The sequence below is a fragment of the Pangasianodon hypophthalmus genome, chromosome 9 (assembly GCF_027358585.1).
Source record: "Pangasianodon hypophthalmus isolate fPanHyp1 chromosome 9, fPanHyp1.pri, whole genome shotgun sequence".
Lineage (NCBI taxonomy): Eukaryota > Metazoa > Chordata > Actinopteri > Siluriformes > Pangasiidae > Pangasianodon > Pangasianodon hypophthalmus.
In genome coordinates this window covers 25,614,724-25,642,139 of record NC_069718.1, presented here as the reverse complement: position 1 = coordinate 25,642,139, position 27,416 = coordinate 25,614,724, and the positions used below count along the sequence as shown (strand labels likewise).

At 40.2% G+C, this 27,416-nt stretch overlaps 1 protein-coding gene across 1 annotated transcript; it reads left to right on the top strand.

Annotated features, from left to right (window-relative positions):
• Window positions 1–409: 409 nt before the first annotated feature.
• mtpn (myotrophin) lies at window positions 410–26,977 on the top strand. The gene is made up of 5 exons (XM_026919617.3): window positions 410–550; window positions 749–866; window positions 19,020–19,133; window positions 19,629–19,712; window positions 25,867–26,977. Exons 2-5 carry the CDS (start codon window positions 795–797, stop codon window positions 25,951–25,953), a joined length of 357 nt encoding a protein of 118 aa, XP_026775418.1. The 5' UTR covers window positions 410–550; window positions 749–794; the 3' UTR covers window positions 25,954–26,977.
• Window positions 26,978–27,416: the final 439 nt, after the last annotated feature.

Sequence of the window (27,416 nt, the reverse complement as noted above, 5' to 3'; positions counted from 1 at the left end):
CTTAGTTGGAGGTCAGGAGTTATTATAAGTTTTAGTTGAATGTAGCATGGGGTTAGCAGGTCTGCTGTATTATAAGACTTATTTTCATGTGGTTATATATAATTTCATTTCATTAGGCAGTTAATAAAAGTGCAAATGGGATGTCCTTGAAAAATTGGGAAGATGGCCTTATGGACAGGGGGAGTCTGAATAATTGTAACGTCTGAAGAGAAACAGGACATTTCGCACAAAAGTCTTTTATTAGCTGTGTAAACAAGGTGTTTCTAAAGCTGTAAGAGGTGTAGGTGACTTAATGTGTTTAAAAGACTGTGTGTGTGTATATATATTCTAAGCTTGAGCTGCATGTATTGCCAGTTAAATTACTTGTCTTTAAAAAATCGATTTTTATTTTGACTTCCGCAGCGTCGGCGCGGACTTTTAATTTGAAATCAAATCAGTCCGCAGAACCGGAAGTATCCTTAGCCGCTAATATCACTGTGCTAAGGCGGATCCCCTTCTCTAACGTCTTTGAAACTTTGTTCCGATTCAAAGATCCACTCTGTTAAACACAGTAAGTCACCTGTTAACGTATTGAATAAGTCTGTGAGTGTTCAGGCTCTCAGTAAAGCCGTGTGTGTGAGATATGTTACAGTAATGATAATGATAATAATAATGATAATGATAATAATAATGAAGTTAGCAGAGGGTCTCAGTAGCTCGCTAGCGGTGAGAGGCGCTGACTGTTTCACTGCCGGATTCACTGTTTCAGATCATCAGCCGGTGACTCGGTGACACTCCGACAGCAGTGGAAGAGCATGGGGGACAAGGAGCTGATGTGGGCTTTGAAAAATGGTGATTTGGACGAAGTGAAAACGTTACTGAAGAAGGTAAGAGACGTGCCCACGGCGGCTGCCCTGAACCACAGCCGTGTTATTTATGAGCGCTTATAAACACGAGCTTTAATGCTTAATTAGCAAGCAGGGCAAGGTTAATGTCCTGGAGATAGCTAGCTAGCTAATAAACTAGCTAACTGGTAAACTAGCTAACTGATAATCTAGCTAACTAATGCAGAAAAAATGGGGGAAAAGAAGAAAGCCTAGCTGGCTGTGTTGCTCTTTATCAGGCCTTGTTACCAGAAAGCAACCTGCTTGTTGTATCTCTCTGTTTATCTGTCTGTCTATTTGTCTGAATCTGTAGCTAAGAGTATCTCGGTGTTATTCATAACAAGGCAGTAATATTATTTTGAAGAGCATTAATGTTTAGCTTGCATGGGAATCTGAATGTGGACGGATGAATGGAGTGGGTGTGTGATGATGTCCTGGTCTGCTCCACACGAATCAGCCGTTTCTCAGGCTGTTCACACACTCAGGCCTACACGAGCACTCGAGCCGCACACCTTACCGCACACCTTACCGCACACTAACACACTAATAACCTGATAATAAACCTCACAGCTGAGGCCTTCAGGAGAAATGCGCTCCTCGTGCTGCTGAGGCTTTTCAGGGGAAAAGTCGCCGGATGACGCAACAGGCTGATTTGCATATATTCACCGACTGGCCAGGATCATTTGCTTATCCAAACGAGTTACATGAAGCAGGAAGAATTTCTGAAGACGCTTAGAATAAAAAAGGCTTTTCACTCTGAGCTTAACCCCGAGTTATCATCATTCAAACTCTGCTTTTAACCCTGAGTTATCATCATTCAAACTCTGCTTTTAACCCTGAGTTATCATCATTCAAACTCCGCTTTTAACCCCGAGTTATCATCATTCAAACTCTGCCTTTAACCCCGAGTTATCGTCATTCAAACTCTGCCTTTAACCCCGAGTTATCGTCATTCAAACTCCGCCTTTAACCCCGAGTTATCGTCATTCAAACTCCGCCTTTAACCCCGAGTTATCGTCATTCAAACTCTGCTTTTAACCCCGAGTTATCATCATTCTAAACCTGCTTTTAACCCCGAGTTATCGTCATTCAAACTCTGCTTTTAACCCCGAGTTATCGTCATTCAAACTCTGCTTTTAACCCCGAGTTATCGTCATTCAAACTCCGCCTTTAACCCCGAGTTATCGTCATTCAAACTCCGCCTTTAACCCCGAGTTATCGTCATTCAAACTCCGCCTTTAACCCCGAGTTATCGTCATTCAAACTCTGCTTTTAACCCCGAGTTATCGTCATTCAAACTCTGCTTTTAACCCCGAGTTATCATCATTCTAAACCTGCTTTTAACCCCGAGTTATCATCATTCTAAACCTGCTTTTAACCCCGAGTTATCATCATTCTAAACCTGCTTTTAACCCCGAGTTATCATCATTCAAACTCTGCTTTTAACCCCGAGTTATCATCATTCAAACTCTGCTTTTAACCCCGAGTTATCATCATTCAAACTCTGCTTTTAACCCTGAGTTATCTTCATTCAAACTCCGCTTTTAACCCCGAGTTATCGTCATTCAAACTCCGCTTTTAACCCCGACTTATCGTCATTCTAAACCTGCTTTTAACCCCGAGTTATCGTCATTCTAAACCTGCTTTTAACCCCGAGTTATCGTCATTCTAAACCTGCTTTTAACCCCGAGTTATCATCATTCAAACTCCGCCTTTAACCCCGAGTTATCTTCATTCTAAACCTGCTTTTAACCCCGAGTTATCATCATTCAAACTCCGCCTTTAACCCCGAGTTATCGTCATTCTAAACCTGCTTTTAACCCCGAGTTATCGTCATTCTAAACCTGCTTTTAACCCTGAGTTATCTTCATTCTAAACCTGCTTTTAACCCCGAATTATCATCATTCTAAACCTGCTTTTAACCCCGAATTATCATCATTCAAACTCCGCCTTTAACCCCGAGTTATCGTCATTCTAAACCTGCTTTTAACCCCGAGTTATCGTCATTCTAAACCTGCTTTTAACCCCGAATTATCGTCATTCAAAGCCTGCTTTTAACCCCGAATTATCATCATTCTAAACCTGCTTTTAACCCCGAGTTATCTTCATTCTAAACCTGCTTTTAACCCCGAGTTATCGTCATTCAAACTCCGCTTTTAACCCCGAGTTATCGTCATTCAAAACCTGCTTTTAACCCCGAATTATCTTCATTCTAAACCTGCTTTTAACCCCGAGTTATCGTCATTCTAAACCTGCTTTTAACCCCGAGTTATCGTCATTCAAACTCTGCTTTTAACCCCGAGTTATCGTCATTCAAACTCCGCCTTTAACCCCGAGTTATCATCATTCTAAACCTGCTTTTAACCCCGAGTTATCGTCATTCAAACTCCGCTTTTAACCCCGAGTTATCGTCATTCAAACTCCGCCTTTAACCCCGAGTTATCGTCATTCTAAACCCTCTTTAACCCCGAGTTATCATAATTCTAAACCTGCTTTTAACCCCGAGTTATCATCATTCAAACTCCGCTTTTAACCCCGAGTTATCATCATTCAAACTCCGCTTTTAACCCCGAGTTATCATCATTCAAACTCCGCTTTTAACCCCGAGTTATCTTCATTCTAAACTCCGCTTTTAACCCCGAGTTATCTTCATTCTAAACTCCGCTTTAACCCCGAGTTATCTTCATTCTAAACTCCGCTTTTAACCCCGAGTTATCTTCATTCTAAACTCCGCTTTAACCCCGAGTTATCGTCATTCTAAACTCCGCTTTAACCCCGAGTTATCGTCATTCAAACTCCGCTTTAACCCCGAGTTATCGTCATTCTAAACTCCACTTTAACCCCGAGTTATCATCATTCAAACTCCGCTTTAACCCCGAGTTATCATCATTCAAACTCCGCTTTTAACCCCGAGTTATCTTCATTCTAAACTCCGCTTTAACCCCGAGTTATCTTCATTCTAAACTCCGCTTTAACCCCGAGTTATCTTCATTCTAAACTCCGCTTTAACCCCGAGTTATCGTCATTCTAAACTCCGCTTTAACCCCGAGTTATCATCATTCAAACTCCGCTTTAACCCCGAGTTATCATCATTCAAACTCCGCTTTAACCCCGAGTTATCTTCATTCTAAACTCCGCTTTAACCCCGAGTTATCTTCATTCTAAACCCGCTTTAACCCAGAGTTATCGTCATTCTAAACTCCGCTTTAACCCCGAGTTATCATCATTCAAACTCCGCTTTAACCCCGAGTTATCTTCATTCTAATCCCACTTTAACCCCGAGTTATCGTCATTCTAAACTCCGCTTTAACCCCAGCTAGAGGAACGATCCACACCTGTAATGTAGGATCAGTGTTAGCGCCGCTTTTCACCCCAGGGTTATGTAACCCTGCTCCGAAGTTTTTGCGGCATTAACCCCTCACTGCACTGCCAATCGTGTACGGTGTAAAACGATGCGGTGTTACAATGTTACGGTTAGATGCTTATCAACAGACACCCGATCAGAAATCGAACAGTGTGTTCCTCATATCACGTGGTTTGTACAGTCACACTATTGTACAAGTAAACACACGTCTCTCCATGCTTGAAAGGAATTAAAAAAAACATTTGTATAATTTGCTCATCTGTGTTTCATTTCTTTTGTCTTTTTGTCTTTATTTTCTTGCCTTTGTGCATCTCAGGAGGCTTAAAACAGCCAAGGAGGCTATATGTGGCGACATTTTTTCTCACTAATGCAAAAGCGTTAGACAAGCCGTTACAAGCGCGCTGTATTTATGCATTCATGGTTATTGACACCGCAGATATGCAAATAAGAACGTTAACCCAGGGTTTAGGAGTGTACACTGTGAAACGTCAGATTATTAATACACAGGATTCTAAACCTCGGGTAAAGTTCAAGCAATGTGAAATGTGAAACGGGATAACCCAGGATTCTGTTTACCCGGGGTTTGGAATAACCCAGGGGTAAATATTTCAAGTGTGAGCCCTAAAAATGAGTATGGAATACCGTAATTCCTAGATGGACATTCTACTCTGATCTGTTCATGTCCTCGGACTTATGCGTTTCTAAACGCCAAAATGAATCCACGTGACATGATGACAACTGCAAAATACATAATTACAACATTAAATCACATTGTTATGCAATTGGCAAACGGAAAGCACTTCAGGGAACAACACCGTGTTGTAAAAGTGAATACTCGGAATTACAGTAACAGTCTGTGCTCCAATAAACTGTATTGTATGTCTTACGTTTTTTTTCTCACAGTAATCTTGCTTTATTAAGACATTAATAATGCGAATTATTGCACAGAAATATTACGAGATAGCTACTTAGCTACTTAACTACATTTTACTGCTGAAGCCGCCGCCATTTTGTGTGTTTCCGCATGACGTTGCAGCAGTCAGGTGGTACAAGTCGGAGTTCTCAGAAAATTCCAAGTTATGAGTTCTGCGAGGACGTGAACACTTTTTGCGGAATCTCGTAGTTACGGTAATTACAACATGGCGTGAACGCAGCTTAAGAGTGCGGTTATATGAAAATAATCCATGCTCGTGTGGCGGTTTAGTTTAATTTCTTCTTATACAACAGTTAGTTCCGGTCCACTGATCTGATTGGTCGGTCCAAGAGAGCTGATATTTACTATAACCGCACTGGGACGTGTCACATTTACATGCACTTCAGTATTCCGATATTAATCAGAATTGGGTAATGTTCTAATTAGTGCTGAGTCATGTGTGTAAACACCGCAATCCGATTGCCCAATTCAGGTTAAGACAATATTCCGATTCCCCAGATTCCCACCTTTGGAATATCCCATTTGGAATTTTAATTGGAAATTTGTTGCATGTAGACACCTTATTCAGAAAATCCACTGAAAGGAGACAGATATATGCACATGCTCAGTCCGTAAGGAATTGTGGGTGCTAACAGGTGCTTAGCTGTAGGCTAGGTATTTAGGAATAGTGACTCAGGCAGGCAAACTTACAACCAACTTACTGTTAAGCTTTAACAGTGAAAAGTAGTTCACATTGCTCAGTCTATCTGGGGAAAAAAAAAAGTCAATATACATTTGACCACCGTAAAATGGGTCATACTATTGTAACTGCACGCGCGCGCTCAGACGGCTAAACACGGGAAATACCACGCAGTCGTGCACTCAGTCAGACGAATGCAGTGGAGATAGTGCAGGAGATACCGTACGAGTTTGTAAAACACTTTTTCTGGGAAACTAGATAATCTAAATGTAGTTGTATATTTGTCTCAAGAATAAATTTCCCGCACAGTTAATCAAAATGAAATGTTTGTGGTGAAATAATTAAGATGAAGTTTACCGATAGTCTTGAGTGTGAATGAAGCAAGCTGATAAAATACTGTTCATTAATGTAGCATTATGCCGCCTGCTCGTTTGCTCGTTTGTCTAATTCGTTGTTTTACAGAAACACTGAGTAGGTTTAGCTGTTGTGTTCAGTGCATACTGCAATATGGTGTAATTTTTTATTTTTTTGGTTATTAACTGCATGTTTTTGTTTAATAAATAAGATCCAAATGAATGAAGTTTGCTAAACTTGGTTCACTGAAGCACTTATCTGCGTTACATGAACTAGTTAATCTAGGCAAACTGAAACCTCCCGAAAGTCAGTATCACTTCGCTCGGCTGTGTTCGCCACGTAAAACTCCAACTTTAGCAACAGTCTCACTGAAACCGTTACTACATTAAAGTTAGTGACGTCATCAGCGGACACGGCAAGCGATACACTTTTCATGAGTATAATTTCTGACTTAAAATGTGAAAGCTCGTCAGATGAAGATGAAAAGGAAGAAGGGAAGCAAATTTGAACTGATGCACCTGATGCACAGATCAGTGTGAGCTAGCTAACCAGCTGGCCATAGAGTGAGTGTGGCTCCTTCTCGATCTGTTTCCAAAAATAAACAAATGTCTGTTACTCAATTCCTTATATACAGACCCCTCTGAAAGTATTGGAACAGCAAGTCCGGGTTTTTTGGTTTTGTTATACACTGAAGACATTTGGGTTTCAGATCAAAAGATGAAGGAGATGATAGATGAGAGTTTCAACTTTCATTTCCTGATATCTAGATGTGTTAAACAGCTTAGAACATGGCATCTTTGGTGGCAGACCACCCAATCTTTAGATGAGCAAAAGTATTGGAACAGATAGTTGTAAAGTATATTACACTTAATATTTTGTTGCGTGTCCTTTGCTTGCAATAACTGCGTCAAGCCGGTAACTCACTGACATCACCAAACTGTTGCATTCTTCTTTTGTGATGTTACTCCTGGTTTGTATCACAGCTTCCTTCAGTTGTTGTTTGGGGTCTATCCCTTTAGTCTCCTCTTCAGGAGGTGAAATGCGGCTCAGTTGGGTTAAGGTCTAGTGATTGACTTTGCCAGTCTAAAACCTTTTGTTGTGTTGGCAGTGTGTTTTGGGTCGTTGTCTTGCTGCATGATGAAGTTTCTCACAATTAGATTGGATGCATTTCTCTGTAAATTGGCAGGCAGAATGTTTCTGTAGACTTCTGAATTCATTCTGCTGCCACCATCATGAGTTCCATCATCAATAAAGATTAATGAGTCTGTTCCAGAAGCAGCCATAAAAGCCCAAGCCATGACACTACCTCCACCATGCTTAACCGATGAGCTCATATGCTCTGGATCATGAGCAAACAAAAAATAATAATAAAACAAAAGAATTGGCCTTGCAGTTTGGAGGGAACTGTACTTGGCAATCTAAAATCAATCATCTCTTTCTCTCCCCCTCTCTATCTTTCTGTATCACACACACACAAACCGACGCACACAAACAGAAGATATTGTAGTACGCAATTAAACTCTAAATGTAGTAAAGTGTAGTAGGCTTGTAGTGCAACTTCTTTCAGTTTTTTTTGTTTGCTTCTGGGAGTTTCTCCCTTCAGTCTCCTCTCCGCTCAGTTGGGTTAAGGTCAGCTGATTGACTTGGCCAGTCTAACACTTTCTCCCCTGATGAAGTCCATTGTTGTGTTGCAGTGTGTTTTGGGTCATTGTCTATCTACATGATGAAGTTCCTCCCAATTAGTCTGGATGCATTTCTCTGTAAATTGGCAGATCCTTTCTTTCTTTCTCTACACTTTGCTGTGTATTGTTGAATCTAACAGGACGCACCTGGGCTACAAGAAACACCTGTCAGTCACATGTTCCAGTATTTTTATCACTAGAAAAATGGGTGTTCTACGTTCTAAGCTGTTTAACACATCTAGATGTAAATATCAGGAAATGAAAGCTGAAATTCTGATCATCTCATATTCATCTTTTGATCTCAAACCCAAATGTCTTCAGTGTAGAGCAGAAACAACCGAACTGGCCTTGCCGTTCCGATACTTTTGGAGGAGCCTGTGTATAAAAGCAGTACCGCTCTCTCACTCGTGCTGTTGTGCCGAGTATCGACGTGGCTGTGAGTAGCTACGGCACTTGGCCGAATCGCAGCCGTGCTGATATTCAGTGTAACAGCGTTTAATGGTTTCATGTTAAGATTTAATGGAGCTCCTGTTATCAAAGTTACCATCGAAAAGTGGATTATTTTGTAGAACCCTGCCGTCTGGAGTGTGTTATTCCACTTACACCACAGCAATGTGCCAGTGATTACAGTGTTTATTAATGAACGACACGTCACACGTTTAACATTTAATAGTTAATGTTGTGGAGCATCCAGGAGACAAATTCCTCTTCTCACCTACGCTATAGCCACGATAAACAGTCATTCACCATCCGGTCTCTCTCTCTCTCTCTCTCTCTCTCTCTCTGTTTCTCTGTCTGTCTCTCTCTCTGTCTGTCTCTCTCTCTGTCTGTCTCTCTCTCTGTCTGTCTCTCTGTTTCTCTCTCTCTCTCTCTCTCTCTCTCTCTCTCTCTCTCTGTCTGTGTCTGTCTCACTGTCTCTCTGTTTCTCTCTCTCTCGCTGTCTGTCTCTCTCTCTCTCTCTCTCTCTCTCTCTCTCTCTCTCTCTCTCTGAAAAACGCGCAGCTTGTCATTTTACTGAAATCTGAAAGCGTAAACTCCTGTGTCCCGAAGACCTTTCTGTGCTGGAAAACTTTACAAAGCACAGTGACCGTTACAAAGTGCTGACACTGGAGACTCCTTCCATCAAACTTAAATAAATGCCTCCTGACAGTGATATGTTCCCATTAGTGTAGCAGATCACTGTAGCTCGGGCTGCAGCAATATAAAGATACAACATCAATACCATGATAAATGATACCGCAATACACTTTTCTGAGATATTGTGATATTTTTTAGTACATTTTTAATTTATTTGTTTCTTCTATAATAATTAAAAAACTGTTAATGTTTGGTGGTAAAAATTTGTACTTAAACTTGTTTGTCCTTTTCAGTGTTAAATGTTTTCAATTTGTTTTTATATTATCGTTACGATTATTTTGTAGACATTAAGTAAAGCATCATCAAACAATTTTTTTTTTTGTGAGCAAGCCTACAGATCGTGGTATGATATTTCCGTCATATCGCCCAACCCCATCACTGGCACATTCCTGCTGTAATAGCCAATATCTTGAACAAAATAAACACAGTTTAGTGCAAGACTTTAATCAGATGAGGGGGCCGTTAGCAGCGTGTCCTCCCAGCGTTTAAAAAAAAAACAACAACCCGGAAACCCTCGCCACGAGACACGAGCAAGATTAACGTTTGAGCAAACAATTAGTCATGGCAGATTTCTGTTTTTCTGCCAGTAGCAGCACCAAGATCTGTGTGTGTGACTTTCAAGTGTAGCGTGAGACAGCAAAATACAACACGGCCCTTTCATTTATTCATTCATTCATCTGTTCATCTGTTTCTTTTGTTTACCTGTTTGTTTAGTGCTAGAAAAATGAATGCTAAGTGCATAATATTAACTCTTTGTTTAAATGAAATCAGCATTTATTTTTTTTCCTTTTTCACTTCCAGCAGGTGTTTAGTTGAAATTCAGTCACAGTAGACATGGCGATATAACGATATTATCATTCCTACACGATACTCTACCTACACTGAGGCGACATCCAGTGACGTTTCCTCTGATTATATTATATTATATTATATTATATTATATTATCAGACCTGCTAAACGTTACACATTTTATTTAGGAGCTCCACAATTTAACATCACAGTTAGGGCTGTCATTGAGTAATTGAGTAATCTGATGATTATTTGGACGTTTAATCAAGTATTGAGATTTTTTTTTTAAAAATCACAATAAAAATAGCATTTTGCATGAACAATAAGTTCACTTAAGACAATTATTTAATCTCACCAAACTATATATAATTCAAAAGGTTCTGTCACTCGATATTTGATACAGCGATTATAATTCCTTGATTTGTTTGAGTAACCGCGGAAACGTGCAAACTCAAATATGACCTTATTACGAAACATGCGATGAACATGCGGTGCACATCTGGAAAAGTATTGATGTATTCACATCTTTATTCCACATTTAGTCAGAAATAAATGATCATTTCTGTCTACTTTCTATTAAACTGTGCGCTCTGACGGGTGTTTAAGTGGCAACAACATTGTTTTTCACATCGCATGTAAAGAGCTCCAACACAGCTGACGTTCTTTGTCGTTTGTTGCACGGACCCTCGTCTGTGCCCTGCAAATACTCGAAACGATAAATTGTAATCGAGGAGGTTTTTTTTTTTTTTAAATCGGGTCCTCAATTTTAATCGTGACAGCACTCAAAAATACGCCAGAAGAGCAATCTTGTTCTCCCCAATAAAGCGAGAAATGAGGCGATCAACACGTGAATCTGGAAATTTTTTTTGCGCAGTCTTTTTGAACTCAGTATTCAGTATTAACAGAGACTTCCTGGAAGCCCCGCCCCCTTAACCCCATCTCATGCGCTCTCACTTTCTGTCACAGTAAATGGAGAACGTTTTGATCTCATTAATGTGCAGTTAAATCGATCGAGTGTATGTTTGACTTGACTAACATTAAACAAATATATTTTTAACATCAGTTTACTGTTTTCATTTGGGATCTTACCGAAACATTTCGACCAAAAACGGTTCTTTCGGATTAAACAGGTCTACAAGGAAGTATCAAATCTAACACTTTACAAATGATGTTAATGATGATGATAGTTAGGAAGTGATTAAATATGCTGTTTTATTTATTTATTTATTTTTTGACCGGTGCATTAAACACTGATCAGCATCAACAGAGAAAATGTCGACCACGTGACATTTAGACGACTGATTTATAAAAGGATTACATTGAAATGTAATGTTATGTTTATTCTTTAACAGTTTATCGCATAGAATCACTTAAAAATCCAGCATCCAGCTCATTCAGCTTCTCTTCTTAAACCTGAAACGGTGGAAATCGTTGTTTTCTTGAGTACATTTACCATCAGCTCTAGACAATTACAGTGTTTTATGACAAAGCTCTGAAATTGAAAATTGTGAGCAGGGAAATATCAGTATTGCACAAGCCTACTTTCCAACATTGTTTCTTTCCTTTTACTTCCTGGTGATAAGGGGAAACAGTGACTCCATCAAATTGCATTGAGAAACGAATCAAGATCATGAGTTTAATACGATTTTTTGCAGCCCAATGAAGATCTAAGAAGCTGTAGTCAGGTTGGCCTCTGGAGCAAACGACTCCACCTGGATCTAAACCCACCTGATAGTCCTGATAGTGGCCCTTTTTACCCACCTGAGGGAAGTGTTTAATACTGCTGCAGTATAGATTTTATTTAATTTTTTTATAAGGGAATCGCAGTTCATGCTAATCCAGTAAGAATAAACTCATTAAATTAGATTAAATTCTGTTCAATTTCAGGTAGTTTTTACATAGACTAAATATTTTCTCTTCAAGATTAGTTATGAAAATTGCTAGCGTTATTGCTAGTTTTTTCTCTTACGCAACAGAATATTTCGGTGCAATGTGACTATTGCGATGTGAACGTTAAAACAGCAGCCTGTATCGTTCAGCTTTACTCTACGCTGAGTCTGCAGAGCGTTATGCTTTTGTTTGTGGTGTTAGCTACCTTAGCTTAGAATCATGTTTTCTCAGTAAAAGGACAGGAATCAGACAAATTATGCAGAGTCTAGAGTAAACGCTGCTTATCTTATAAATAATGGCTAAAACAATGAATTAAATTCATGCAAATTAATAACTTTTGAGAACTAGGAATTCAGGGAGCAGTTGGGGGTTTGGTGCCTTGCTCAAGAGTCTCACCTCAGTCGTGGTATTGAGGGTGGAAGAGAGCGCTGGTCATTCACTCCCCCACCTACAATCCCTGCCGGACCTGAGACTCGAACCCACGACCTTCAGGTTCACCTTCAGGTTACAAGTCTGAATCTACAACCATTACGCCATGACTAATCTTCGACTAATGCAGGGAACCATAAAATATTAACCTCAGTGAAGAGTTTCGTTATCCTCCAGTTCTTCTCAGACTATCTCAGAATATATAAAAGGGCAGTGGTGGCTCAACGGTTAAGGCTCTGGGTTACTGATCAGAAGGTCTGGGGTTTAAGCCCCAGCAAGGCCCTTAACCCTCTCTGCTCCAGGGACGTTGCACTCTGACGCCAGTTTCCTAACAAGCTGAGATATACGAAGAAAGAAGAGTTCCACTGCACTGTAATATACATGTGACCTTCTTCTACTTCTTCTATTCTTTACTACAAACCTTTAACCACCGCCACTGGAGCTGCTCTTTTCCCTAAAACTGGGGTGGGGTACTGTACTGTAATTTATAATACTTTTTCTTTTCATTACATCATTACTGTTAAAAGCAAGATCAGCTTCTACATTTGAACAATGACAGGTTTTAATCATTTCAGGTTTCAGTTTGAACAATGACAGCTTTCTGCTAAACGAGGCTTTGTGTCCTTGTTATTATTGCTGAAAGTGTTTTTGAAGAAGTTTCTCTCTTATGTGCATACACACATTTCAGTGATGAATTTCATATTATAGCTACAGTAAAAAAAAATGCAAACCGTGCTACCATTCTTTCCATGAAATTCTTCATGGAACGTTTCGGAAAGTATGGAACGTTTTAAGGAAAGATGGGATTCTGTATTTGGGATTACATTGGGATGATTAATATTGCCAGGCAGCTTGTGGAAAAAGTTCCAGGTCCAGCTTGCAACTTTTTAAATCAATCAGTACTCAAGCTGTTGGAAACACAGGTCCCTTTCTGAAAATGACTCAACCAGGCTATTTGTGGACCCTGCGTCAGTAGAAAATGGCGATCAGTAAACTTTTGAACCTTTTAATTATAATAATGATGCAACCATTGATGGATCACTTTGATGGAACAAATGCAAATTTGTGTTTAGCCATTTTACATGCAGTGGAAGTGATAACAGAACAGTTCAGATATTAGCAGATTGCCATTAAACTACAAAGCAGTCAGAGCTCACAGGCATGTTTGACTGAGAGCTGCTAACTGATCTAGTGGTGGAGTTATGATTTTTCTATCGGTTCTATCATAGCAGAAGTTAGCATTCTGACTGTATGTGTTCTAAACTTCCTGCTTATCTTGTCTTCAGGTTCTGTTTTTAGTGAATGCGCAGTGTGGTAGTGGCTCAAGTTCCCTTTTTTGCTGTTAATGCAGGTTTGGGGCCTGAGCTGAGTGTTGATGAATAACAGGGGCTTTACTCTGTTCTCTTTCTGTTTGTAGCCTCAGTTGCTCTAATGAGAACTGACAGCAGCCAACACGCGTAACTGAAGATCATCCATCAAGAGCAGGTCCACTGTCGCAAAACCACACCGCAGACTTGATACTATTCACTGCGAGTGCACTGCAACATGCACACACTGTTTTCTTTTAATATACACGCTGCGTGTTCTCTTGACGTGCTCGCCGCGTGTTCTCCCAACGTGCATTCTCCTGCCGCGTGTTCTCCGGACGTGCGTTCTCCCGCCGTGCTCGCCGTGTGTTCTCCCGCCGTGCGTTCTCCCGCCGTGCGTTCTCCCGCCGTGCGTTCTCCCAACGTGCTCGCCGCGTGTTCTACCAACGTGCATTCTCCTGCCGCGTGTTCTCCGGACGTGCGTTCTCCCGCCGTGCTCGCCGTGTGTTCTCCCAACGTGCATTCTCCTGCCGCGTGTTCTCCCAACGTGCGTTCTCCCGCCGTGCTCGCCGTGTGTTCTCCCAACGTGCGTTCTCCTGCTGCGTGTTCTCCCGCCGTGCTCGCTGCGTGTTCTACCAACGTGCATTCTCCTGCCGCGTGTTCTCCGGACGTGCGTTCTCTCGACGTGCTCGCCGCATGTTCACCGTCACACTACCACCACCGTGTTTCTCTGTTGAAGATGGTCTTATTAGGGCCTTTCGCACCGCTTTAGTTCCAGAACTAAATTTACAGGACTAAAGTACTGGGCGATTTTGCGCGAACTATTTCCCAGTACCGTTTAAAGGGTTGCATTCGCACCGACAGCGGGCACTAGGAAGTGACGTAAGCCGGTCGACAGCGACGTCATTTGTGCGCGGCGTTCAACAATGGAAACAAAGAAGAACAACGTAAACAACCGGAGGATGGAGGACGCTGTGATCGGAGCTGTGTTTCTGTCGTGTCTCGCATCCATCTATCGCTGTTCAGCATACTTGTGAAATAAGTCGACACTACAGTATGTTTACACGGCGTTTTAAATCATGGCGGGTGAGGGCGTTTCCGTACACGTTGGCCAATCAACGTCTCCTTACATCACGGATAGTACCAGTTGTGCTGGTTAGACCCTGCTCCGGAGTAGGAGCTAATTTGGTTCTCGGAAAAGGCAGTCCGGTACTAAAATCACACCCAGTTCCGGAGGTGCGAAAACGCCAAAAAGTGGGTAGTTCCACAATTAGTTCAGGTACTATGAAAAGGTTCCCGCAGTGCGAAAGGCCCTATTGTGGTGTGTTAGCTTTATGCCAGATGTAATGAGACCCATGTCTTCTGAGAACAGAACGTCAGCAAGGTGTTGCAAGTCATGAAGGTGTTTTTTGGCAAACATGAGATTTATGCCTTTATGTTCCTCTTGGCAGTGATTTATTTATTTATTTATTTATTTGCGCCTTGAAACTGTCTCATGGAAATAATTTTTTGTCTCTTTCTAATGGGGGAATCATAAATCCTGACCTTATGTGAGGCCTGCAGTTCATTAGATGTTCTTGTGGGTTCTTTTGTCACTACCTAATTGAGTCGTCGATGTGCTCTTGGAGGAATTTTGGTAGGCTGGCCACCTCTGGGAAGAGTCACCATTGTTCCAAGTTGTCTCCATTCGGAGATAATGCCTCTCACTGTGGTTTGCTGGAGTCCCAGAGCCTTAGAAATGGCCTAGACACCCTTTCCAGACCGATCTATTTCAATAACTTTGTCCTTCTCATTTCTTCCTGAATTTCTTTTGATAGTGCTGTAGTGTGCTGCTTGTTGAGACCTTTCATCCGACTTCACATTACTGCAATAGGGAGTTCAGAACACCCACACAAGCCTTCCGGGTTAATTTGCCAATTGGCTCCCCTCCCATTTTATTGGGTGTATTTTTGAGTGATAACATGCACTAGCATACTCCGATATTAAATAGCAGAGCTCCTACGCAAAATGTGTAAAGGTTGGCCAGTCTGATAATATAATCAGAATAATTGTCAGCGTAATATTGTGTGGGGACAATAAAATTCTTTTATCGCACAAGCCCAACCTGTACAGTTGTTGATTTAAAAAAAAGAACAAGTAAGGTTGAAATTTCTTGTGTAACCTTAGTGTGTTGAAAAAAACAAACTTTCATATAGTTAGGCAGCTTATTGCCAGTATTAAAACATTTAAAACAGCCAGATTAAAGAGTGGCGCTCCATTAAACGGGATTTGCAATGTATTGCCCTGTTTTGCACCAAAATCTACATTATAATGTGGATCTTTCCCACCAATTTGTCAGTTGTAATCAGTGTAGCTGTTTTTCTGATACCGATCTTAATTGTATCAGTGTGTTCTTTTAAGTCGACACCATCTTACTGCCAGTTTTGTGCAGCTCTTCTGCGGTTACAGCTTTTTTTGGAGCAGTGGTCTGCACTGTTGCTGTAAGGGGGCTGCAGAGAACAAATTTTCTCTCGCCCTCTTCCTGTTGTTGTTGCCGCTGAAAATAAAATGGACAACGTAAGCCACTGGGCGCCACAAATGCTGTCAGCATTCATGCGTTAAATGCTACCTGGAAACATTAATTGCATGCCAGTGCAAACCGCACATATACAGTCAGGTCCGTAAATATTAGGACATTGACGAAGTTAGTGCTGTTTTAGCTGTCTACCACAGTATACTGGAGTTGAAATTAAAGTGTCGCTTTCAGCTTTAATTTGAGGGGTTTTACATCCAAGTTGAGTGAAAGGTGGAGGAATTATAGCAATTTTATATGTCGTCCCCCACTTTTTACAGGACCGGAAATAATTAGACAAACTAACAATCATAAATTAAAGTCATTTTTAATAATCATTGTAGTAAATCCTTTGGAGTTAATGACTGAAGTTTTGAGCCCATAGACATCACCAGACACTGGGTTTCTTCTCTGGTGATGATCTGCCTGGTCTTAACTGCAGCTGTCTTCACTTCCTGCTTGTTCTTGGACTGTTTTGTCTTCAAGTGAAATGTGACTCAGTTGGACTCAGCTCAGCTGATTGACTTGGCCATTACAGAACATTCCACTTCTCTGCCTTAAAGTCTTGGATTTGTTTTTGAAGTAAGCTTCAGGTCACTGTCCATCTGCAACGTGAAGCGCCGTCTAATGACCTTTGACGCATTTGGCTGAATGTGAGCAGATAATACAGCCACGTACACTTCAGAACTCATCCTGCTGCTTTTGTCAGCAGTCACATCATCAACAAATACAAGAGAAACCGTTCCACTGGCAGTCACACGCCCACGCCATAACATGAGGTGATACGCTTTAGATCATGCGCAGTTCCTTTCCTTCTCCATACTCTTCTCTTGTCTCAAGTTGTTCCAGAATTGTAAGGGCTTTTTTTAAAAATGTTTTTGGCAAACTCTAATCTGGTCTTCTTGTTTTTGAGGTTTACTAATGTTGTACATCTTGTGGTAAACCCTTTGTACTCTGGTGAACTCTTCTCTTGATTGTTGACTTTGACACAGATACACCTACCTCCTGGAGGGTGTTCTTCATCTAGCCGACTGTCGTAGACGGGTTTTTCTTCACCAGGGAAAGAATTCTTCTGTCATCCACCACAGCTGTTTTCTATGGTTCTTTCTTTTTAAGAATGTAACACATAGTTGATTTGGCCACACCTGATGCCTCACTTAATCAACTCTAGACCTTATCTGCTTACCTGTAAGTGAAATAATGAGGGAATAACACACACCTGGCCATGGAACAGCTGAGCAGCCAATTGTCCAATTAAAATTATGTGGTCCCTTAAAAAGTTCCTACACCTTTCACCCAATTTGGATGTCCTCAAAAAAAAGCTGAAAGTCTGCAGTTTGAGCTCATATTTATTATTAACTCCAATATACTGTTGTAGATGGATCAAATAACAATAAACTTGACCAAATATTTATGGACATGACTGACTGAAGACGATTTACAAACTACATTTTTTATTTATTATTAATAAAAAATTATTTATTAAAGCTGAAGCACTTCAGTCAACTCGGAGAAAAACCACTTATATGGCAAATATAATAAATATAATGCAGTCTAAAGTATAAATATAATAAAATCAATCCTAACAAAAGAAAAACTAGTCAAGTTTCTTTATATGTAAACATTTCCAGTTCTAAAAATTTATTTCTTTTCAAAATTCATTTCCAATCTTTGCTGTTTGTTACAAGGTCTGACATCTGCCATGTTTTTTTTTTTTTTTTCTCTTTTCCCTTTTCCCTCCCCCCTGATATCTAGTCCACCATTTTGTGCTGGTATCGGCCCGATACTTAAAACTCACTTGCCAGAAATCATTCTGAAAATATCCCGATGTGCTTTGGTGCAAAGTGAAATAGATTTTACCTGTTTGCTGATGGTCAGTGTCTCTGCGCAGAAGATTTTGAGGCAGTGTGCTGATTATAATATAACACCGAATCACATGGACGTCAGTTTTGCAGTTGCAGAATTACCAGTGACTTTTGGTTTTGTGCAAAAATTGTGCATAAGTGCTCCAGTGCACAATTTGTGACAGACACCAACCTGTGACTTCTCTATAGGAGGATAAACCCTGCCATGAGTACTGGGTTGAAGGTCAGTGTAGCGTTTTGTGTGTGTGTGTGTGTGTGTGTGTGTGTGTGTGTGTGTGTGTGCGTGTGTGCGTGCGTGCGTGTGTGCGTGCGTGCGTGCGTGCGTGCGTGCGTGCGTGCGTGCGTGCGTGCGTGCGTGCGTGCGTGCGTGCGTGCTGTGGGAGAGAGCATCTGTGGTTTGTATGTGCACATGTATGTATGCGAGTCTTTGCAGTGGCTCAGAGAGAGAGAGAGAGAGAGAGAGAGAGAGAGAGAGAGAGAGAGAGAGAGAGAGAGAGAGAGAGAGAGAGAGAGAGAGAGAGAGAGAGAGAGAGAGAGAGAGAGAGAGAGAGAGAGAGAGAGTCTGCGGTGTGAGTACGTGAGAGGGACTATGGGTGTGTAAAGTTCCTCCTTACTAACTAACCAGAAGCTCGAGTTACCGCAGAAGGAATAGAACAATACATAAGGACCTATGTGAGCAGAAAGGAAGTACAGATCGAGACCCCAGCTAAAAAAAAAAAAATGGAGAAAGAAACACACAGACATATATGTGTGTGTGTGTGTATATATATATATATAAATAATATGGATAAAGCACTTTAACATTTATTCAGTAGTAATGTATATGTATGGAGTTCAGAGGCTGGCTCGAGTGGACACAATTCCAAGTGATGGATGAAGGAATGGAGAGCAGCATTATGGGAGAGGAATGGGGGTGATGAGGTCAGCAGTATGCATTGATCAGTTTTTGAGGTGCTGCTCCTCTCTGTGTGTGTGTGTGTGTGTGTGTGTGTGTGTGTGTGTGTGTGTGTGTGTGTGTGTGTTGACATTTCCTCTCTGTCAATTTCATAGGAAAAAGTTTAAACATTGTAGAGGGGTGTATTGATTTTCTCTCCGCGAATGGTATAAAGGTATGTAAGTGGAAACCTTAAGAACTGAACCCTGAACAAAGTGTGTGTGTGTGTGTGTGTTGCAGGATGAGGATGTGAACCGGACGCTGGAGGGCGGTAGAAAGCCCCTGCACTACGCTGCGGACTGCGGCCAGGCTGAGATGGTGGAGTTCCTGTTGTCTAAAGGAGCAGATGTGAATGTAAGCTCACATTAACGCTGTACAGTTCTCATGATATTCTTATCACATTTCTCCCACCACAACTAATCTAATTATGAGTTAAATTATGAGTTAAATTACAATTGTGCGTCGATTTTGGTTATGAGTAGGTGACTACTCGATGAGCCTTTGTGCCTTATTTCTTCGACACAGATTGTTTGCTTGCTTCTCTTTTCTGAACTTCCGAGCAAAGAGCTTTTGTGTCTCAGGCAGAAGGAGCGACTCTGCGTGTTTAAAACACACACGTTCCTGGTTATTTATTGTTCAGTGGTGTGCTGGTGTTATATTTCTATCATGATGCATAAATCCTTTCATCATGTCATCCTTTCATGACTCCACTGGATGTGGTGCAGTGTTTATCTTCATGCTAAAGATGAAACTTAGCAGTCTGATGTAGTTTAATAAATCCAGCAGTAACTTCCTGTGCACTAAAACTGACACCCCTGTCCTCTCTTTTCTTTTTTTTCTATCCCTCAGGCTCCAGACAAACATGGCATCACTCCATTGCTGTCTGCCACTTATGAGGGTCACCTCGCCTGCGTCAAAATCTTACTAGAGAAGGTACAGAGACACAGATTCACACACGGATTCACACAGCTCTGTATCAGGGCTCTACCTAAGGTTCTATGACATTATAACAGGACACGCAGATCCTGCTGTTGCCAACCGAACAGCCTGTTTGTGTTAAAAAGAATATTTGGAGAAAGACAGAAGCCTATTGTATGCGGTTGTTTTTAGAGCAGCCAGCCTTCATTCATTTTGCATAGGAGCTTCGCGCTTTACCATCGTATGCTATGCTACGTGTCAAAAATCTGTCAAAAACACACATAAACAACAATACTAAAAATGGTGGATAAACTGATCCACATGTGAATCTGAAATGATTAGTAGAACGTCTCGCATCTAATCTTTCGTCTCCTTTCTCGTGTGAAAGACGCATCCTCGCTTTCAATCAAAGTAAATGGAGAACGTTCTGACTTCATTAATGTTTAAAAAAAAAAAAAAAAAAAAGTCTATCGATGTCTGACTTAGCTAACATTAGACTAGTATCCCTCATATCTCTGTGCAAAGAACGGAACACTGTGTAGTGTAAATATGCCAATCTGTGGTATATACCACATGTTCCAGTCGATCAGGTGAACAAAACAGGTTAAGATTCAACTGTCTGTTCAAAACATTCTGCTCTTTCATTATTGGGTTTGTGTTTTTTTTTTTTTAAACTCTCATGATAAAGTAAAATGACGTCAGTAAGAATTTACGAGGTGAATTCCGACCTACCGATCCTTGATTACATTACCTCACCCAGCTTAGTGTCATTACGCACTGATTAAATCTTTCCTCCTCACAACTCTATAGATATGGAGGATTAATCAGACTTGAGATATGAAATATACAACTTTGATGAATCTTGCTGTTACGTGTACGAGTAGGTAAATTGTCCTTTGGGGCGAATGAGTTGAATGAAGGGCATTTCTATTGAGTATTTATGTTGTTTTAATACATTTAAAAAGATTTTTAAAAAGAAATTAAATGAAATATTTTGAATTTCAGGTAAGAAGGCCCTAGCTCCATGACAGGACCAATCCATTAGGTCTTTAGCTTGGGAATCGAAAATGGCAGCATAGTTACAAACGTGTTGCATTGTGGGTAATTGCGTAGATCACGGTCACATCAGTGAAAATAAAGGATATATTAAAAGATCACTGCGTTTATTAGGGCTGCCACTGAAAAACTTCAGCTAAAATAGTCACTAACAGCTCTTTTTTGGCCAAAAAATAATAATAAAAGACTAAATAGGCCCTCAGTGAAGTGTCAAATCTAACACTTTACAAATCATTTGCATTACAGTGGTAATAAAGTTATTAAATGCTGTTTGCTGTCCTGCGCTGGTCCGGAGTTGACAGGACTGAATTTGGTACTTTCCAGAACATTATCTGACTGAACACAGATAATGTACAACTAGGTGAATGGGTTTGTGTTAGCTTTTAATATTTCTCACTTTACTTTCTGCATTTTCTGCAGTTTTTCACACTGCTTTAGAGAAGGGGAATATTTTGGAGACGACAGAATTTTGTGTTGTCTCAGTCACTTTTCAGAAGAGAAAACTGCTAATAAAAACATTGCTTGTCTAATTGTCTACCATCGATCACTTCAGCAGGAGCTATAGACTCAGATGAACTTGATATGTTATATTTTTACATATATTAGTTACAGTTTAAACTAACTAAAACACATTTATTTAGATGGCCGGTATGTAAATGTTAAATACGCAGAGTTGGCGTTAGGTATTTAACGGCACTCTGGAGGTGTACAGTACTGTGCAAAAGTCTTAGGCACATGCAAAGAAATGCTGTAGAGTAAAGATGCCTTCAAAAATAATGAAATTAAATGTTTCTACATTAAAAAAAAATACTATAAAGAGCAGTGAACAGTAATAAATGGAACAAAGACAGTATTTGGTGTGACGATCCTTCACTTTAAAAATAAAAACAGTATCTCAGGTGCAGTGTGTGCAGTTTTATAAGGAAATGAGCTGGAAGTGTTACTGAGCATCTTGCAGAAGCAGCCACAGTTCTTCTGGAGACTTTGACTGTCGACTCGCTTCTTATTTCTGCAGCGAAACCCAGCAGCCTTCATTCTGTTTTTATCTGAAAAGTGTCTCTTATGGAATCTGCTGCTTTCTTTACTGACATACAAACATTTTTCTGTAACGTTTCATTTTGTGCTGGAAAACTAATGTTTGGAATCTAAAATGTTTTTGTACTGAATCAATAATGTAGAAGTCGGAAAATAAACATCTATAACAAAGTTTGTACTAAAAAAAAAAAAAAAAAAAAAGGGATGCCTAAGACTTTTGCACAGAGCCGTACATTTGCGAAGATTATGCACAGTCATGCCTGTTGTTGCTCATATATGTATTTACAAGGGTAATTAAAGCAAAGTCCAGCATTTGTCAGCCTAATCTTTATCCACTGCGTTATGTGTTTGGTTTTTTACTTCCTGTACCTTAAAAAATAAAATAAAATAAAAACGGAAATTCTGTTGAAGCCTATGAATAGTAGTTGAGCTCCATCAATAAATGATAAAAATATGCAACTATCTCATATGATCACAGCAATATTACAAACATTACACTCTAACACTAAAGGTTTTTTTTTTTTTTTTTTTTTTAATGTTCATGGTTAAATTACTGTCTCTGGTAATTACATGATACACACACATACCAGATGCCAGTAATGATAGTGATTAGATTTAATATGCTGAATTATTTCTTTGATAGATACACTTTACTCTTTAGAAGCTTTACATTCTGTAGAATATTTAAATTATTCAGCCTGGCACAGAGATATTCAATTTGTTCACCGCGGGTTAAAATAATTAAATGACCTGACAATCATTACGTATTTTGAGTATGTGCTTTGCATTTTAACAACGCAACACAAGAATATGCCAATTACTGTGAAATCAAATCTACCAATGTACACTCCTGACCAATGATTTGTTGTTAAGACCATTAATATTTTGCCATCTTGGGCTTGAACCATTTTTTTTTTCCCCCCAGGAGTGTATGTCCATCTTAGCTATCATTAATTATCTATTTAAGTATATTTGTTATTTATTTTAAGTTAATATTATACAGTAATTTGATATGTTTTTTTTGCCGTGGGGGGAGGAGGTAGTCTGGTTTGGAGGTGCTTTAAAAGCTGGAAAGTGGGGCTCATGTGGTAAAATGTTGAATACATCTGGCTACCATCTCAACTTGGGGTAGTAAAAAAACCCAAACACTGCTGCACAGGATAAAAAAATAAATAAATAAATAAATTGGTCAAAAATGACCTGCATGATTTCTGGTTAAAACCCTAGAAGCCTAGAGAAAGACTGGATGTTCCTGCTTTGCCTTTCTGTAGGCTTCAAGGGGTTTACTAGAACAAAAAGTAATATAACTCTATTTAAAAATGTCAATTATTCTTCCACTCTGGAATACCCAAAAGGTATTTGATTTCAGAAGTAGGAAATGGTGCTTAGAGCAGTGTTTCTTGAAGTCATGAGTATGCAGAGCTCGGTATCTGTAACTTATTTCTGTCATTCTGTATTGCAGTTCATATCAACCATTAAGTCTGAAAGTAAAAACAATCAAGCAAGTGCAGCGATCCTTTATTAGGTTTTAATCTCATTCCGTTGCATTTTGATATTCATTTCACGAGAAATCATCTCTGCCAAGTAATTCAGGAGAGACGACACCATTTTAATGTCCGATTTTAACCAATTAATGTTTAACTAGGCCGTATGTGTGAACTTTCCCACTCCTTTTGCACATAGACACACTGGTCACTATAATAGGAACACCTGCTCATTTATGCAGTCATCTAATCAGCCAAGCATGTGGCAGAAGCACAAAGCTTAAAATCATGCAGATACAGGTCAAGAGCTTTCAGTTAATGTTCACATCAATCATCAGAATGAAGAAAAAGTGTGATCTGTGATTGTTGGTACCAGATGGGCTGGTTTGAGTTTTTCAGAAACTGCTGATCTCCTGGGAATTTCACACACGACAGTCTCTAGAGTTTACACAGAATGGTGCGAAAAACAAAAAACATCCTGTGAGATGGAGGGTCTGCAACCTGAAACACCTTGATGAGAGAGATCAGAGGAGAATGACCAGACCGGTCTGAGCTGACAGGAAGGATACAGTAACTCAAATAATCACTCTTTACAACCGTGGTGAGCAGAAAAGCATCAGCACGTCAAATCTTGACATGGATGGGCTACAAAAGCAGAAGACCACATCAGGTTCCACTCCTGTCAGCCAAGAACAAGAATCTGGAAACAAGAGACTGGAATAAGACCAGGTGATTTTGTTTTCTAATCTTCAGCGCTCCTGGTTCAGTGAGTCTGTACCCATGATAGCCTCAGATTCCTGTTCTTGGCTGACAGGAGTGGAACCTGAAGTTGTAGCCCATCCATGTCAGGGTTTGATGTGTTGTACATTCTGACATGCTTTTCTGCTCACCACGGATGTAAAGAGTGATTATATGAGTTAATCTCTCTCATGAACAAGGTGTTTCAGCCTGCAGACCCTCCACACACAGGATGATGTTTTGTTTTTCGCACCATTCTGTGTAAACTCTAGAGACGGTTGTGTGTGAAAATCCCAGGAGATCTTTAGTTTCTGAAATACTCAGACCAGCCCATCTGGTACCAACAGCCATGACACGGTTGAAGTCACAGAGATCAGACTTCTTTCCCATTCTGATGTGAACATCGCGATGCTGCCACATGATTGGCTGATTAGATAACCGCACGTTGAATGTACAGGTGTTCCTGTTAAAGTGGACAGTGATTGTGTATTTCTATTCTTTACCAGCCCCCTCTTTGATTACACTGTATAGGTTTGCGATGTGAGAATGCGCCTAAATAAGATGGTTAAGAAAGCCATGCAAGATGTTTTCCTATAGCGTGATAGAGTAGACGAGTGGAAACGCTTAACACACCTTGGACTCCTCTTACATTATGCATAGCGTGTTTTCTTCCGTCAGTACGTCATCATGAAGACGTCATGGACAGACAGATCATTGCGGGCATGTTTGCAGTGCTCCCTTCCCGTCTCCGTCTGTCTATCTCTCGCTCTTTCTATCTCTCTTTATCCAGCTGTTGTCTGGAACCACTGTTTCCTTGGTCCTTCTAGATTCTCCATGCAACCCTAGAGACTAGGGGCTGTGTTACATTACCACTTCCTATAGATCTTTTGCTTCTCTTTTGTGTTTCCTGCAGTTCTTTCTGTGTTCTTCTCATTTTGTTGCTTCTGTACTAGGCTTATGCAGTATTGATTTTTTTTTGTTTCCTGATTGCGACTATCATGAAAACTCAGTTAGATGGTGGATGTTCAGGTGTTTCCACAGTAATGCTCAGTAAACAGTACCAAAAAAAAAAACAGTACATTTTCAGTATAATCCTTTTACAAAGTTTAATGTCCACCTGCTCCACATTTTCCGTGAATCTGCTGCTGCTTAAAATGTTTGAAGACATTCATTGCATTAATCTTCGCCAGTCGGGGGAAAAAAAAAAAACACCCAGCGTATTTAACTACTTTATTATTATCATCACCGTTAACATTATTTGTAAAGTGTACAGTTTGACACTAATATAGAATTATAAAATTTTTGCAGGTCAAACTTTTCATCCTTTTTACTCTTTCTGCTTGGGGGAAAAAAAAGACAAAAGAGCCATTTTTGACCATTTTAGGACAAAATATTTCAGTGGCATCCCTAATAAATATAGTTAACTGATGTTAAATGTATAATTGTCTAATGGTAGCTAAGTGGACGTACACTGATGGGTTCTGTTTCACATTAATGAACTCAAAACGTTCTCCATTTACCGTTATTACCTCTAGTAGTGTATTTAACTCATGCTAGCGTACGCTGATGTTAAATTGTGGAGCTCCTGCTCTAAATGCGTAAAGGTTTGCAGGCCTAGTAATGTAATATCACGGAAGTAAACATCACTGGATCTCGTAGCAGTGTAATATCGTGTCGAGATGATAACATCAAGCCGAGTATGAGTAATACCACAGAAACAAAGGCTTGCGTCGTCATGATGATGATGATGATGATGATGTCGCTGGTAGCTGAGATGCGTGCAGCAGGCCACGTTATTTGAGTGTGGTGTGAAAGTGAGAAAATGAGTGTGTGTGTGTTGTTTGTTGTGTGTACAGGGTGCTGATAAGGAGAGGAAGGGACCAGACGGGCTGAGTGCGTTCGAGGCAGCAGAGAGCGATGCCATAAAAGCCCTGCTGAAGTGAGGCTCAGCCCACAGGCCTGCAGCTCTGAGGTGCAAACAGACACTTGGCTGCCACCAGACAGATCACACACTCATGCACACGTCTTCGCCTCTGCCCGGTGGCTGCCTCGTCGTCTTCTGGGTTTTCTTTTTGTGTTCCACATTTTTTTTTATTAATATTTTGGGGGAGTGGGTATATGATTACTCTGCTAGCATATTCGAATTAGCGGACCTCTCAATCAGTCGTGCCATCCACACGGACCACTGGCTGGGAGGAAGCTGTTTATCTCCACCCCTGTGTACCACTAAACACACACTTCGAGCACTTATTTACAGAACAAAGCTTTCACATCTTGCAGATGATCCCCAGCCAAAGAATCAGCAGAGAATAATGATGTAAATGTGTTTTGTACTGTAAGACTGTAAGAGGCTGGTTTTTAAATTTAGAGAAGAAGAATTTGATGTCTAATGCCTAGTTCCATATGTGATCAGGGGTGGCGTATGGGACTAGTGGAGTGGCAAATAAATAATTAACCCTCTCCCAGTGGAAAAACAACACAAACTACTTCCTGTTTGTTACATTCCCACAGAGCAGTCTTGACAAGCTCTTCTAACAATAGCTTACAAATAATAATGAATAAAAAAAGGTATTGAAACCGTGTCATGTCAGCCTGCACTTCACCTTTTGTCTGCTCAGTTATGTTTTTACTCTTGAAACTATGGCTTAATAAGAAAAAAAATAATAAAGGCTCCAAGTTTTCTGCTGAGAGAGAGTAGAACCAGACAAGCACTTGTGTCACTGATGAGGATGGACTCTTCTGCTTACCCGACTGCATGCTAATGCCTCTGCTCCTACACGCTGAAAAAACACTGCGCTTTCTCTCGCTCGCTCGCTTTCTGGTTTTGTTTTTGTTTTGGTTTTCTTTGACGTCACAAATTCAATCATGAAACAAAACAAAAAAAGAACAGATTAATGCTTTCTATCTGGCTTCATTGTGAGAAAGGTTGGTGAAAGAAAAATGAATAAAAGTTTTAATTTGAACACATTGCTTTTTGTCTCTCTATTTATTTATGGAATACAGGGCTTTCCAAACTTTTTTGGGCAAATGATCACAAATGGACATGAACTTTCAGCAATCACAAGCCTAACATATATATATATTTTTTTTTAAATCCCGATTAGACAGACTACTGTAGTATTTGATTTGAACATTTTATGACGTCAGTGTATTACACGTATGTGTAATGTAAGTGACTAAAAAAAACTAAACTCTATTCCTTGCACTGACTTACCAGTCCAGTGGGAAGTGTTGTGTGGTTACAGGAAAATAATCCACACCAGGGTGGTGTGATGTGGCCGAACATCCAGAAGATTTAAAAGCAGCCTCCACTAGATGTCTTCTCAGAGCCAAAACGTCGCTGTCCATCCGGTTTCTAAGTTGTAACTTGTAAAATGTTTAGCGATTTTCTGCGCAGCGACGTTAA